The sequence below is a fragment of the Bombus terrestris genome, chromosome 17 (genome assembly GCF_910591885.1).
Source record: "Bombus terrestris chromosome 17, iyBomTerr1.2, whole genome shotgun sequence".
Lineage (NCBI taxonomy): Eukaryota > Metazoa > Arthropoda > Insecta > Hymenoptera > Apidae > Bombus > Bombus terrestris.
This window is the reverse complement of record NC_063285.1, coordinates 2,098,183-2,114,402: the sequence shown is the minus strand read 5'-3', so window position 1 is coordinate 2,114,402 and position 16,220 is coordinate 2,098,183. Positions and strand designations below refer to the sequence as shown.

Below are 16,220 nucleotides of genomic sequence, written 5' to 3'. Positions count from 1 at the left end.
CGCATGCTCCGTGTCGTCTCCTTCTGTGTCGCATCCCAGCATCTAGAATGAACCTCTTTGCTGATAGCCCTATGATACACGTTCAATATCTCGTATCCGGCCAATAGTTGCATCGTCCAATGATCAATATTTCTTTTGCACTTCTTGAAAGTACAAGCGTCCCCTATTAATTTCTTCGTCCAATTGTCATTTCTATAAGTGCTCCATTCTTCCTCCACTTGTCGTCTATACGTTCTTTCACTGCCTTCATCCTTTCCACGAAATTTGAAGCAATTCCTACGCTAGACCGACTCTCATAATGTTCTTGTTGGTAATTCTTCTTTACTTCATACATCTCGGCCCGGAGTTCCGCTTTGTAGTAAATCGGCATTGTGCCCGTCAATACGCACGGCACTGCATGCGATGCAGTGCTGTAGGCCGTAGACGATTTTACGAATGCTGCCCCCTGGAAGATGTTTCTGTTTTTCCTGATCAACAGCATAAAGCACCACTGTCTCCCATATTCCATAGTAAAGTTTCCTGACTGAGACAGTGGACCCGTTAACGTTAGCTAGCAACATCCTCAGCGCCTCCATGAATAAATCCGCCTTGCCACGGACTTTGTCAAAGTGAGCTCCGAACCTCCTGCAATTATGCAACTGCACCCCAAGGTATCTGATCCCTTTCTTGGTTCTCACTGGATGACTCTCAATCTAAATGTCCATGACATTGGGATTATGTTTCCCGGTGGGCAGGATTACCTCCGTCTTTTCGTGTGCTATCACTAATCTATTGTCAGCACATCACAGTGTCACTACATTCATTGCCCAAGCTTACCCCGATCTCCTCCTGGCTAGTTATGTCAAGTATCAGTGCCAGTTCGTCGGCAAAGGCGACCGCATTCAAACGAGGGATATCCTGAAGCTCCTTCAGGAGGCCTTCGTATAAAAGATTCCATAACAGGGAACCTAATATAGAACCCTGTAGGACACCCGGGTAAACTTTCCTCTTCACCGTCCCTCCGCTGTTACGGATTACAATCTTCCTGTCTTTCAGGTAGCTGCCTAGAAGACATAAAAGCTTCCGGGGCATCCCTCTCGCTTCAGCCTCCAGCAGAATCTTATTCCAGTAAGAGCATTGAACACATTCTTAATATCCACCGCTGCAAGCACACATATCCGTTTTTTTCTTCTGAAGCTGTCCGCCAATTCAACTACCCGGCGCAGCGCGTCCACCGTGTTCTTCCTCTTGCAAAATCCAAACTGGTTTATATGGAAGGGGTCGAGCCCCAGCTTTTCCTTGGTCAAATTCTTGAAGGCATGTTCCTAGACTTTACTAAGTGTTGGCAACATACTGATCGACCGGTACAACGATAGTATTATGGGGTCCCTACCCGGTTTCCGGATAGGTACCACCTTCGTCACCTTCCATATCGCAGGTATCCTTTCACTGAGGTTTACTAGATTTCGTAAAATTTTAAAATAACTTTATTTAAATCGGCATCCTTCGAAGTATACCTAAAATTTTTTCGGTTACGCCTCGTCTTTCTCGTTTTAAAATCATGCAGGACATACGTATGGTCTGACGCTATCCACACATTTGCTATTTTCTCTCTCACGTATTTCTTGGCCAGTCTTCAATCCGTACTGATCACATCGATGAAACTCGTTCTCCCGTTCCTACGGAACGCATAGCTTTCCCTCATATTGATGGGTACGATACCATTCTTTACCAACATATTCATTGGATTCGTCTCCCAGCGATCAGTTCTCTAGCCGCCCCACGCAGTAGTCTTCGTGTTAAAATCGCCGGCGATCATCACTGAGGGATAACTCTTCCTGTTTGTCTGGATGATGATCTCCATTTCCCTTAAGTATTCGTAAAATTCTTCTGGTTTGACATTGGGGGAATAATACCCCGAAAGCAATGCACGTCGTTAACAGTAATGCTCACTAGTCCGTTGCTGGTTGTCACAGTACTTTCATCTGGATGTTTTCCTCTGAACAGGATCACCCACAACGATGCATCACCTTTGTTATCGTTACACCAGTAAGCCTTCTGTTGATAAAGCTCAGTGATAAGGACCACGTCGACTTTAGTTTTGCAGACATACTGATACATTAGCTCTTGGGCCAACCTACACCTATTCAAACTTTAAATTAGGATTATTATCTTCTAAGTCTATTTCCTCCTCTCATCGTATCCTTCACCGCTGGACATGCCAGTGATCCTGTTATATGTCTCAGGTTGTCTCTTCTCTCTGCCGCGCAGATCGCACATCTTGGCTCTTTGCTGCAGCCGTTTATAGCGTGATCCCTATCGTCACACCTCCGACATAGCTCCCTCCTTGTACTCAGTACCGTACACATTATGCCCCAGCATGTGACATCTATAGCATCTGAGGACATTCGGGATAACTCTGGCTGTTGCTATTGTCAATCCTGTCCTAATCCTGATGGTGGATTTCTCACGTGGAATGCTATTCACTGGAGCTACCACCATCGCCTGCTGGGTTCTCAGCGATTTTATCTGAATTCATATTTCCTCCTTGATGTCCAGCTCGGTGTCCTCGGTCAGCTCCTCCCTGGTAGCAATGGGATCTATATTTTTTATCTCAATGTCTCCCTACTTGATATTTCCATGTCCTTCTTCATGGCCGTCTTCAGTTTCACTGCAACCTCGTGCGCCGGTACCTTATTATTAATTTCAATCAAGATGTGCCCTGCCCTGGTCTTCCTCACACCAGTTGTTTCCTTGAGTACTGTAAAGATATAGAAGGGATTCGGAAATACAAATAATTTCCTTTATTTAGCACACAACAGTTATACATATATCTTAGACCTCGAAATCCTACTCGCACGCACGCTTGTTGTCAACCAATTCTTCCAGATACTTCTAACGACTTACTATTGTCTTTTGTCCCAACTAAGGCCAAGACGCTCTTTGACGCTTACACACACATTCACATGTACAGTGTAAATGTATCATGTTCCTAACACGCCTCCTTACATTTATACTGTACACTTAATCGTATTTACATGCTTTGAGAAATTATGTCACAGAAACTTTAACACTTATTGCTCTATTTACATTTCTCTTAGTTTACATTCATCCATGACCTAAACCTTTCGAATTTCTCTCTACACAGTGCCTTCGTAAAAATATCCGCAGTATTTTCGTCTGTACTTACTTTAAGTATGTTTATCTTGTTCTCCTTTAAGCACTCGTGAACATAGTGATAATGAACTTTAATGTGTTTAGAATTTTTTGTAAAATTTCCATGCTTTGCTATACTTACCACTTCAGAGTTATCCTCATAAATTTGTACAGGGTTATCGTCTAAATTTACATTGATGATTTTCATAATTTCCCTAATAGACATTAATTCATTCGCCGCTTCCGGTAGAGCTACATACTCTGCATAGGTCGAGGCTTTTGTCACACACCTTTGTTTTTTAGACTTCCAACCGATTATATTTCCATACAATCTAATTACATATCCAGAGTCGATTTCCTATCTAAATGATCTCCTGCCCAATCAGCGTCCACATAACAATCTATCGTTTCACATTTTTCATTCCTTTTATAATCTAATCTTAAATCTCTAGTCCGGTACAAATATTTCAATATTCGCAAAGCATATTTAAAATGTATCTCATTACAATAATCTTGAAATCTACTCAAATAATTCACACTACAACTTATATCGGGTCTGGTATTTACACTAATATACAACAATGTGCCAATTAAATTTTTGTATCCAATATCCTCTCTATTTATCTCAGCTTTTTCAATTTCTAGCTTGGTCTCCATAGGTGTACAGTACAATTTCCATTTTGTAACTTATATTTGTTTGCTAATGATTCAATGTATTTCTTTTGGCTTAATCTCATTTCATTTTTGAAATAATCATACTCTATATTTATTCCGAGATATTCTTTGACTTCACCTAAATCTTTCATTTCAAATCTATTAGTTAATAACTTCTTTACACTTTGTATCTTCCTTTTGTTTTTACTACAAATTAGCAAATCGTCTACATACATTAACAAATAAACAACATTTTCTCCCTCTCCACGTGTATATAGACACAACTCTATGTTATTCTTCTTAAAACCTAATCTCGTCACATACCTATCAAAACACTCATACCAGTCCCTTGGACTTTCTTTTAACTCTTAAAGCGCTTTCGATAGTTTACAAACTCTATTCGTTCCGTCCGTATATCCCTTTGGTTAATTTACATATATCTCCGAGGTTACTTCACCATTTAAAAAAGCAGTTTCTATATCCATTTGCTCAATAATTAATCCATTCTGACAACAATATGATAGCAATATCTTAAAAGTCTGATTACTCGCTACTGAGGAATATATGTCATCGGCTACGTTTCTTTGTTGGAATCCTCTTACCACTAATCTAGCCTTAGACCTATCATCTGATTTTCTCGTATAAACCCATTTTACATCTAATACTTCTTTGCCTTTTATCCTTTCTACCAATTTTCAAGTTTTATTCTTATAAAGACATTCTATTTCCTTATCCATAGCTTGTTTCCAATCTTCGCTATTTTCACAACAAATCGCCTCCTCAAATGTACAAGGGATATCTACTCTACAATAATTTGCATGGATTTCACTAATGTTTTCTTTTTCTGGATACCTTACTGGATTTCTCTTATTACGTGTAGATCTCCTACGGATGTTTAAGCTTCCAGGACTGTTATCATTTTCATCTTCCCTACTTTCTAACTCTTCCTTATTCACGCTTACCAATAAATCATTATCCTCAATGTCATCGTTATTGTATTTTCGAGCTATCGCGGGGAGGCGCGGTCGTTAGAATACGCGCCAACGGGAGTCGTAAATTCCCGTTACGATTAAAATGATCGACACCACGAATAGTTCGATCCCCGTATTTCGATTAAGATAATAGGGGTGATTCAGGTATGATAACACTGTGACTCACAGAGTTAAAATTTATATTTCCAACAACTAGTCTACACGATTGAAAAGATATAAACAATTAACAACTTTATCGCACGCAGATAATGTAAATGTATACAGTATCGAGCAAGGCTCTTACACTTGAAGTTAGTCTCTTGGTGGACGTAGCACGATATGATACTTAACAGAATAAGCGAATGTTTGGCAATGTGTAATGTTCGACGCGTCACAAGGAACTGATCGACTTTGGATGATTTCTTTGTCTCATCTTTAAGACGACCCCCACCATCCTTAGGTCACGCCACCGTTCGCGCCTATGATCACGTATGTCCGCTCTTGCGTGGAAAACGTAACGGACCAAATTCGACGTTTCGAGAACTCGCTGCTTGGCAACAGCTATGCGCTCGTCGATACATTGTATATGATCCGGCGGTCAGATAAGACGATCTGACTGAGACATTGTAGGGCCGCGAGTGACGGTTAGAAAATACAGCCTGTGTTAAACCTCGTGGCGTAACATCCTCCCCCCGTTGAGAGGGTACCGATCAAATGATATGGTGTGGAGTCAGTTGCGTCGCTGGCGAATCTCCTTGGCTCCGTGTGGGTGGTCGGACTCGTCTGGATCTGGGTGAATGGGTAAGGGGACCAGTCTTTTGACGCCACGATCCAGGGTAGTTGTTGCCGTCTGCACGGTGGCGGTCCGTATGATTCCGTCGACTCCTGGATGGACCTTGATCACGCGGCCCAAAGGCCATTGCATGGATGGTACGTTATCCTCCCTGAGAACTACTACGGTGCCTTCTCGGATATCATGTTTGCCCTTATCCCATTTATTGCGGCGGGTTAGCTCGTTGAGGTACTCTCGATGCCATCTGCTCCAGAACTGCTGTTTGATCTGGTGGATGCGCTGCCAACTTGATAGCCGCCCTGATGGAACTGTCCTGAAATCACGCTCCCGTAAATTCGTGAGTGTGTCACCGATTAGAAAATGACCGGGAGTGAGGACAGGGGGATCTTTCGGATCGGATGATATGGGAGTCAGTGGGCGTGAATTAAGGATGGCTTCAATTTCAACCACAAGAGTATGAAGGTGCTCAAAGGTCAAGAGTTCCGTGCCGACGACGCGGATGAGATGGCGCTTGAAGGATTTCACCGCGGCTTCCCATAAACCGCCAAAGTGTGGTGAGTTTGGAGGGTTGAAACGCCATTGGATCTGTCGGTCGGCGAGAAAAGTCTGTACCCTCTCCTTGTGGTCGTCAGACTGCAATAGGGTCCGGAGTTCTTGCAGCTCCCGGTTGGCCACGACGAAATTGGTGCCATTGTCGGTAAGGATGGTTGCGCAATGTCCTCGCCGCGAAATGAATCGACGTAAGGCGGCTAGGAAAGCGTCGGTGGTTAGATCGCTGACTAGCTCTATGTGGACAGCCTTGGTTGCTAGACAAACGAATATGGCAGCGTATATTTTTATTTTACGTCGGTTGCGATCCCTCCTCTCCTTGATGTAGAATGGGCCGCAGTAGTCGATTCCGACGTTCGTAAACGGACGCGATTCGGTAATGCGCGCCTCTGGCAAATCACCCATCAAATATTCCACTGGCGGCGGGTTGGCTCTGCAGCAGCGGACGCACCTTTTAATGGTACGCCACACTTGGCTACGACCGTCGATCGGCCAATAGCGCAATCTTACCGCGTACAGGGTAGCTTGTGTCCCGGTGTGGTGGTTTTTCCGATGCTCCTGGTCTATGATGAGCTCTGTAACAGATGCTTTGGGCAATATAATGGGGTGTTTTTGATTGAAGGGTATAGAAGAGTTGGTTAGTCGTCCTCCGACTCGTAATATCCCATCTTCGTCGAGGAAGGGATTTAATGGCTGTAGTTTTCCTCCAACGTCCCTGCTTCGATCTTTCTGTAGTGTCCGAATTTCCGTCGCAAAATGACCGGATTGTATGATTTTGATCACCCTGTTGTGAGCCCTGGTTAATTCGTCTGTTGTTAGATGGGCAGCTAGGTGTTGTTTATGTTTCCATCGAAGACACCAAGCGACGACTCTGATTAGTCTGGTCCAGGACGAGTATCGGTGGAGGAGGGGGTTATCGTTGTTATTCGTCGTTAGACAGATCGTTTTTTTCTGTTCCGGGATGTCCCCCGACGGTGTAGGGATCCAGATCGGCCAGTTCTCCGGCTGCTGCTTGAGCCATTCGGGTCCGTGTTTCCAGATGTTTGGACGCAGGAATTCCTTGGGAGCCTGCCCTCGGGAGATCAGATCCGCTGGGTTGTCATCCGTAGGCACATGCCGCCAATCGGCGATGTTGGTTTTCGCTTGGATCTCGGCCACGCGGTTCGCTACGAATGTTTTTAATGTATGTGGCGAGGACTTGATCCACTGGAGCACGATAGTCGAATCTGTCCAATAAACTATTCGAGAAACGTCTATAGTGAGGGAAGTCTTTACCATGGACATTAGCGAGGTGAGGAGCAATGCTCCGCTTAATTCGAGTCTTGGGATTGTCAGGGATTTTAGCGGCGCGACCTTTGATCGCGCGGTGAGTAGTTGGGTTTCGATACGTCCATCCGAGCTGCGACTGCGCAGATATATACATGCCCCGTATGCCTTTTCACTGGCGTCGCAAAAACCGTGTAGTTCTATCTGAGTAGCTGCCTTGACCACCGTTTTGCGAGGAAATCGAGTATCACTAAGCAAGGGTAGTTGGATATAGTATCGGTCCCATTCTGTATGCAACTCGGATGGCAAGGATTCATCCCAGTCTAGTTTTAATGCCCAGACGCGTTGAAGCAATATTTTGGCTCTGACAATCACTGGCGCGAGCAATCCTAGTGGATCATAAATTCGGGCTATCACCGAACTTATTGATCGCTTTGTGACACGGGTGATGGTCGCTGTGGGTGCAACTGAGTATAGTATTGTGTCATCCTGGGAATTCCAATAGATACCTAGAGTTTTCAATGTCTGTGACTCACCCAATTGTAGTGTTCGATTTGTATCTTTCTCGGATAGTCCACGCAGTATGTCCTTATCGTTAGATGCCCATTCACGGATGTTTAAGCCGCCCGATCTGAGAAGGTCCGTGAGTTCGTGTCGTACCGCTATTAACTCTTCCTTTGTATCGGCCCCGGTGAGGGCGTCGTCGACATAGAAATCACGCTGTACAACCGATGACGCTCGCAGAAATCGATCTCCTTCGTCTTCTGCTAGTTGTTTCAGGCAGCGGAGTGCTAAATATGGGGCAGCTGATAGTCCGAAGGTCACGGTGTTGAGCTGATAAGTATCGATTTCCCCGTTGGAATTGCGCCATAGAATCAGCTGATATTTACGATCGTCTGGGCGTACGAGAATTTGTCGATACATCTTCTCGATGTCACCCGTTAGGACATACTGGTGTGATCGGAATCTCAGCAGAATTTCAACCAGATCTTCTTGGAGTTTGGGTCCGGTATGCAGAGTGTCGTTGAGAGAAACTCCGGTGGTGCTGATTGCTGATCCATCGAACACTACCCGGAGTTTAGTGGTGTTGCTCGATTCCTTTATCACGCCATGATGCGGCAAATAGTAACCATTATTTGAGGGCTGAGTGTGCGGAATCTTGGTCATATGACCTAAGTCTAAATATTCTTGGATCACCGTGTTGTACGCGGCTTCGAATTGCTTATCGCGTTGGAACCGGCGAGAAAGAGCGGCGAGTCTACTCATTGCAACGGACTTTGATGTCCCAAGTGTGGGAAGCTTCTCGTTGAAGGGCAGGGCGACGATATATCGCCCTTCCTTGTTGCGTCGGACATGGTTACGGAAATGTTCTTCGCACTGTAATTCCGATTCTGATAAATGTGTAGTGGATGGTCCCTCGTCGATTTCCCAGAATCGCGAGAGATCCGTTTGTAGATCGGCTGTGGTAATGTGAAACGAATGTGTGCCCGATTGCGTGGATGGGCTCCCCCCGATAACCCAACCGAAGCGAGTTTTTTGCAAACATAACTCAGTATCGATGGATTGTGGTATTTTAATCTGCCCGACACATAATGAGGCTAACGTTGGTCCCGAGCTTAGTAATATTTCGATAGGGCTTGGTATGTGAAATGTTGGATCGGCTAATTTTAGATTTTTGGGTATCTGGAGAGCGGACCGATCGATTGGATGGTCTGGGACTGCCGATGATATTGTTGGGATTACTAAAAACGTTGCTGTGCGTTCATATTTGCCATCCGTAGAAACAATGGTGGTCGTTAGTTGGCTCCTTGCGATAGTGGTTAAGTCGTCGAGGGCTCCGATTGGGACCGAACATCTCTTTCGTTTTATACCGAGGGAGTTTGCGAATTTCTCAGTCATGAAATTCATACTAGAGCCAGTATCTAGCAGTGCTCTGGCTCGAATTGGAGATGCCCTCTTGTCTAGCACATCGATCTGTGTTGTGACCAGCAGATCATGATGCGGCGTAACGTCTAGAGATATATGTGTCGTTTCGGTCCCTTCCTTTGCGGCCCGTTTGTCTAGTCAGTTTTGACCTGGGTGGGTTTTGGACGCGGACTCTGGGACATTACCCTTGGTCCGTGATGCGCGTGACTCATACGAAGTGTGAGCTTTCGTATCGCTTGGGGCCGAAGGTGTAGGGTTATTTGAATGTTTGGCGGGTCGTCTCGAATGGTGGACCGAACGCGGCTTCGATGATCCGGATGGCGATTGTCCATGAGAGGATCGTTTGTACGATGAACGACCTCCCGACGATCGACCGCTTGATGAACGACTGTCTGACCACGACCGACCGCTCGATGAACGATTGCCCGACGCCCGACCGCTCGATGAACAACTATCCGACGACTGAATGCTTGGCGACCGACCCTTTGACGACCGACCGCAGGACGACCGAGGATTTTCTTGTATTTGTTCTCGATGTAGGTACGTATGATGTCGTCGCCCGCAGATATGACACGAACGCGCGGTGCACTGTGTTATCGAATGTCCGTTGCCTAGACAGTTTGTACACAGCGATGCCATTTTTACGAGTTGAAGACGTTCTATGGTTGATTTGGCTTTGAAAACCTTACAGTCTCTGAGTTTGTGGGGTCCGTCGCAGGTCGGACACACCAGCGCCCTGCTGGTTGTGGCATAGGTTCGTCCACGTGGTAGGTTATATCGGCGACGAGGAGGTTTGGGGGGTGACTCCTTTGTTTTCGTTACTTTAGAGAGGAGCTGATTCCCGTTGGCTCGTGTTTTTAGGAATTCCATCAGCTGATGGTAGGAAGGTACTTCCTGATTTGGCAACGTACGTTGCCATTTACGCATACTGGACGCAGGCAATTTTGACGCGATCAACTCGATCAGTACTACATCTGAAGTTACCGACTGTCCTAATCTTTCGAGCGCTTTGAGATTTACGCTGATGGTTTCCATCAAATCCTCAATGGCTTCAGGAGTTTCCTTTTCTATTTCGGGATAACCGCGCATCAATTCCCAATGGCGCATACAGATCCGGAGGGGGCAATTGAATTTCTCCTTCAATGTGTTAAGCGCGATGGGGTAGTTGGCATCTGTGGGTTCCAATGATTGGATGCTCCGTGCGGCCCGTCCAGTGATAGCTGCGCGTAGATATTGAAATTTCTGGACATTTGTTAAATTTTCATTGCGATCTACCGTGGATGAGAACGTGTCATAAAAATAGGTCCAGTTCTCGAGGGCACCGTCGAACTGAGGAGCGCGGACCTCTGGTAGGGTGAGTGATGTCGGCTCGGGCTTCACGCCTGAATCGCGCGTTTTAGTTGGCGAGGGGTTTGGTGCGGGTATTTTATCAAGGAGACCTGTGAACCGTACGTCAATCTCCAGCTTCTCTTGATACAACGCGGCGGCCCGACCGACTTCCCCTTCATCTAACCCTTTTAACTCGTCTTGAACCGCGACTAACTTCTTCCAGATGTCGTCGAACGCTTGACGGCAAGATACTAAGTAACCGTTGTTTACTTGACCAGACTCTTCGTATTCATCGAGTTGGCGTTTCGTGATTGTAAAGCGGTTGGCGAGGCCGCTGCGTCTCCGCCTCAATGTGCTGATCGAGTCAGGTTGAGCCATGTTTGGTGTTAATGGTAGGAACGATCTTACCTTGATCAAATGGGCGTTGATCTGAGAGTCGTTTTTTACTCGCTACAGTGTGGTGTGGTCTCGTGTAGATGCTGAACGAAGGAGGTGTTCCTCTCCGGTGGCGGCTCCTTTGGTCAGTTGACTAAGATGTTGGAGTGTGGATTTCACGTGACACTGTATAGTCACTGGTCAGTACACTTCTTTGGTGGCACGTGATCCGGCTCGAAGGACCTTGTATTTTCGAGCTATCGCGGGGAGGCGCGGTCGTTAGAATACGCGCCAACGGGAGTCGTAAATTCCCGTTACGATTAAAATGATCGACACCACGAATAGTTCGATCCCCGTATTTCGATTAAGATAATAGGGGTGATTCAGGTATGATAACACTGTGACTCACAGAGTTAAAATTTATATTTCCAACAACTAGTCTACACGATTGAAAAGATATAAACAATTAACAACTTTATCGCACGCAGATAATGTAAATGTATACAGTATCGAGCAAGGCTCTTACACTTGAAGTTAGTCTCTTGGTGGACGTAGCACGATATGATACTTAACAGAATAAGCGAATGTTTGGCAATGTGTAATGTTCGACGCGTCACAAGGAACTGATCGACTTTGGATGATTTCTTTGTCTCATCTTTAAGACGACCCCCACCATCCTTAGGTCACGCCACCGTTCGCGCCTATGATCACGTATGTCCGCTCTTGCGTGGAAAACGTAACGGACCAAATTCGACGTTTCGAGAACTCGCTGCTTGGCAACAGCTATGCGCTCGTCGATACATTGTATATGATCCGGCGGTCAGATAAGACGATCTGACTGAGACATTGTAGGGCCGCGAGTGACGGTTAGAAAATACAGCCTGTGTTAAACCTCGTGGCGTAACAGTTATCTTTATCGAATGAATTCTCCATAAAACCGACACATTTTGTGTCTGTTTCTATGACCTCTACACGTCTAGCTACTGTTATTTTCCCACCTAATAATACTCTGTAACCTACTTCACTATATCTTAACAAAATTCCCATGTCTGCCTTCTTATCCCATTTAGAAACTGAGGTGGTATGTCGTGATAGGTGCAGAAGGAATACTCCGATGTTCAACAAAAAGTTTATTACTTATAACAATCAACGAGTCAACAATTCATACGATTCACACTTAACGATTAACCATCGAGAGTTTATAATCGCGTGTCTCGGCTTGTGTTTGCGTCGCTATGATACTGAACCTTTCGCACTTCGCGGCTGGAGGCAGAATGACTCCTTGTTCGAAACCGAACGGATTCTTTTCTTAGTTGCCCTTCGATATCCCTACTACACACGCGTTTATTAGATGTACCGCGGCGGTTGCCGCGCGTGCATTCTTCCAAACATTCGGCGGAAGAACCATAGGAATATCGATGACACATTAGGCGCGTCGGCCTTACGCTTTGAAGATGTAGCGCTTTGTGTCGCGAAGCCGTTGGAAAGTTCCGTGCTCGTGCGCCGCCACAAAACTCTTTTTTGTTCTGATCTTCTTACAAAAACTTTACTTCCATATAGATGTAGATTTTCAACACTTGGTTTTCTCCCGAAGAATATTTCAAAAGGTATCTTTCTCTCTATAGTATTTACCAGTATTCGATTTTTCAAGTATACCGCTGTACAAACTATTTTCGGCCAGTACCTTTTATATACTTTCGCTTCCGCTAACAAGCAACGTGCCATGTCTATCACTGTTCTATTATACCTTTCCGCTGTCCCGTTTAATTCATGTACGTAGGTTGGGCAATTATTTATTCTGATACCTTTATCTCTAGCAAATTTATAAATTCGATTATTTAAATGTTCTTCTCCATTATTGCATCTCAATATTTTTAACCTCTTGCTCGTTAAATTCTCGGCTTCATTTACAAGCTGTACGAAACAATCAAAGACCTCATCTTTTGATTTTATACAATAAATTCTAGCTATTTTACTATAATCATCGATAAATAAGATGAAATATTTCTCTTCATTGAATCCGTTAGTCTTAAAGGGACCGCACACGTCCGTATGAATAATTTCCATTATCTCCCTAGCCTTGGTTCGATTATTTTTGAATGGTAAATTATGCATTTTACTTTCTATGCACACCCTACATTTCAAAAATTCCTTTTCAAATTCATTCGGTATACCAGTCACTAGCTGCTCCTTACCCAAAATATTTAAATATTTAAAATTTACGTGTCCTAGCATCCTATCCTATGCCATCTTTCCTTTTTACTCATACGTTCGGCACTGTTTGCTAAGTGCTCCTTCCCTTTCAATATACTTTTCATTCTATATGTTCCATTTTCTTTAACCGCTACCGCTGTAAGTTTATTGTACTCTTCTATTACTTTTGCAATATTTCCTTTTGAAATAACCGTGTTCTTATCATCTGTTAACTTGCCTAAACTAATCAAGTTTGCGGACATTTCTTTCGCATAAAAAACATTATTCATATTTATTTTATTTTGCTTTCCAAATGCTTCAAAATAGCTTATAACATTCCCTACTTTTGTTGCCTTTATCGATCTATTATCGCCTAAATATATATTTACCGGTTCTTTAAGGTCGATAGATTTATCAAAATAATTGACATTATTAATTATGTGATCTGTACAACCGCTACCTAATAGCCACATTATTTCATTAGCACTTATCTCGTTCACCTCACTGCTGTGTGCTGCGAGCGCTGTTGCTATTGGCATGTCGATTCGAGATTACTTCACGTTCCGCACGAGAGGCGAGAGACTCGTATTTCAATTATGATCGTTATTACAAAATTTATTAGCAACTGACAGAGTAACGATACAGAATGTTATAACAGAATAGAATAGAATGTCGAGTATTGACTTAGGAGGGTTTTTATATCAAGGGTTTGGTTCCTGTGGAGGGGTTATCGCTGGATGCCGATTACATTAGCATCCTATTACTGCTTAGTTATTGTTTCGATGGCTAAGGTATATGAGATATGATTATCCTATCGCTGTATTCCCGGGACCACCGTGACACTATCCATGTGCCTGTTTTTGAGTTACCATGCTCGCTCGTGCCGGTTGTTGATTGACGATGGAAATTTTCACATCCCCTGCTCGTATTGCCTTTGTTTCCTCTTCCTCTGCTGCGACCACGTGTTGACCCACGCCAAAAACTGTTACTGCTTCCCGCTTGGACGCCATTTTGACACTCTCTCGCAAAGTGTCCTACTCTTCCACATCTGAAGCATCCTTCCTTTTTTGCAGAAAAGGCGTTGGATTGCATTTCTCCTCGATTGGACTTATTTTTCTTCTCCGCTATTTCAATTTTATTTTTTACATACGCTACCGTTTGATTTTCTTCTTTCAATGCATCTATTATATCCGCTATGTAGCTGTATTCTTCGGGTAACGTATTCAGCATATAATTTAATTTTTCCCTCTCACTCACTTGTGCACCCGCACATTTTAATTCGTTTATTAATTTTTCGAAATCGCTAAAGAACGATGCTGAATCACTGTAGTTGTCAAGTCTTATCTTTTCCAATCTCCTTCTGCATACGATCTGTAGTGCCGTCGACTCTTTCAAGTACATTTCATTGAACTTTTTCACTATCTCATACGCCGTGTTTTCTTCTCTAATATATTTCAATTGTCTATTTGTGATGGCACTGTAAATTATATTTATTGCTTTCAGATCCTTTTTGTCCCAGTCTTCACTGTCGGTTTCGGTCTTCACCCTATGTTACGCCACGAGGCTTAACACAGGCTGTATTTTCTAACCGTCACTCGCGGCCCTACAATGTCTCAGTCAGATCGTCTTATCTGACCGCCGGATCATATACAATGTATCGACGAGCGCATAGCTGTTGCCAAGCAGCGAGTTCTCGAAACGTCGAATTTGGTCCGTTACGTTTTCCACGCAAGAATAGACATACGTGAGCATAGGCGCGAACGGTGGCGTGACCTAAGTATAGTGGGGGTCGTCTTAAAGATGAGACAAAGAAATCATCGAAAGTGGATCAGTTCCTTGTGACGCGTCGAACATTACACATTGCCAAACATTCGCTTATTCTGTTAAGTATCATATCGTGCTACGTCCACCAAGAGACTAACTTCAAGTGTAAGAGCCTTGCTCGATACTGTATACATTTACATTATCTGCGTGCGATAAAGTTGTTAATTGTTTTATATCTTTTCAATCGTGTAGACTAGTTGTTGGAAATATACATTATTATAATTCTGTGACTCTCAGTGTTATACCGCATCAACCACCCCGATTATCCTAACCGAAATACGGGGATCGAACTATTCGTGGTGTCGATTATTCTAATCGTAACGGGAATTTACGACTCTCGTTGACGCGTATTCTAACGACCGCGTCTCCCCGCGATAGTACGAATTTTACATGGTCCTTCGAGCCGGATTCTGTGTCAAGTGAAAAGTGCACGCCAGTGACACCCACTCTCATACAGTGCCACGTGAATCCAACACAACCAGCAGCAGAACCGTTACCACCCCAGCGAGGTCAGTAACGTAAAGGGTCGTCACCTTTGAAGAGGTATAATTCGGTGGTTGAAACGCAACCACACAGCCTCCCGCCACAAAGTGGACAATCGCCAACAGAAGTAAGTTCAAACGATTTCATTACCAATTACATAAAAAATAATGGCAACCGGAGACGAGCTCGCCAACTTGCGTCGTCGCCGGGGCTACTGTAGCGCCCAGTTTACACGCCTCGCAAAAAAACTGGGCGACATTGAACAATCAGGCTGTCCGGACGAGTTCGACTTGCTTCACATTAAAGACCGTCTAGAAACCTACGAGAAGGACATCCGTGCACTACAATACCAGATCGTAACTCTAGACGAGGGAGAGACCGCGCGCGGCAGTGAGCTAGAGGAAGAATACGAGAGGCTGTAACGCCGAGTAGCCAAACAATTAAGCAATACACGACGGAGCACGCCGTCACAGTCGACAAGCGGCGAATCAGCCGTCGGCCGCGAGTCCGCACCGCTTAAACTACCGGAGGTTCGCATACCTACATTTGATGGCGCCCTCGAGGATTGGCATTCGTTTCACGATGCCTTCTCATCAGCGATAGATAGAAATGAAAATTTAGCACCGGTTCAGAAATTTCATCATCTCCGAACAGCCCTGACTGGCTGGGCCGCGCGAAGCATACAGTCATTACCCATCACCGACGCAAATTACGCAATCGCC

At 44.5% G+C, this 16,220-nt stretch overlaps 1 protein-coding gene across 1 annotated transcript; it reads right to left on the bottom strand.

The window, feature by feature from the left end:
- Window positions 1-5,755: 5,755 nt before the first annotated feature.
- LOC125386764 lies at window positions 5,756-10,401 on the bottom strand. Its single transcript, XM_048413894.1, has 4 exons — window positions 10,279-10,401; window positions 9,240-9,342; window positions 6,166-8,828; window positions 5,756-5,866 (listed from the first exon to the last, which is right to left on the bottom strand). Exons 1-4 carry the CDS (start codon window positions 10,399-10,401, stop codon window positions 5,756-5,758), a joined length of 3,000 nt encoding a protein of 999 aa, XP_048269851.1.
- Between the last annotated feature and the right edge of the window lie 5,819 nt (window positions 10,402-16,220).

Bases quoted from the DNA above. Each gene is read 5' to 3' on its own strand.
- LOC125386764 (XM_048413894.1), bottom strand. From the start codon at position 10,401: ATGCGCCATTGGGAATTGATGCGCGGTTATCCCGAAATAGAAAAGGAA. The intron at 9,343-10,278 runs GTAACTTCAGAT...GTCACAACACAG, and splicing joins TCGAAAGATTAGGACAGTCG to ATCGATGTGCTAGACAAGAG. The intron at 8,829-9,239 runs GTATAAAACGAA...ACATTACCACAG, and splicing joins GAAATTCGCAAACTCCCTCG to CCGATCTACAAACGGATCTC.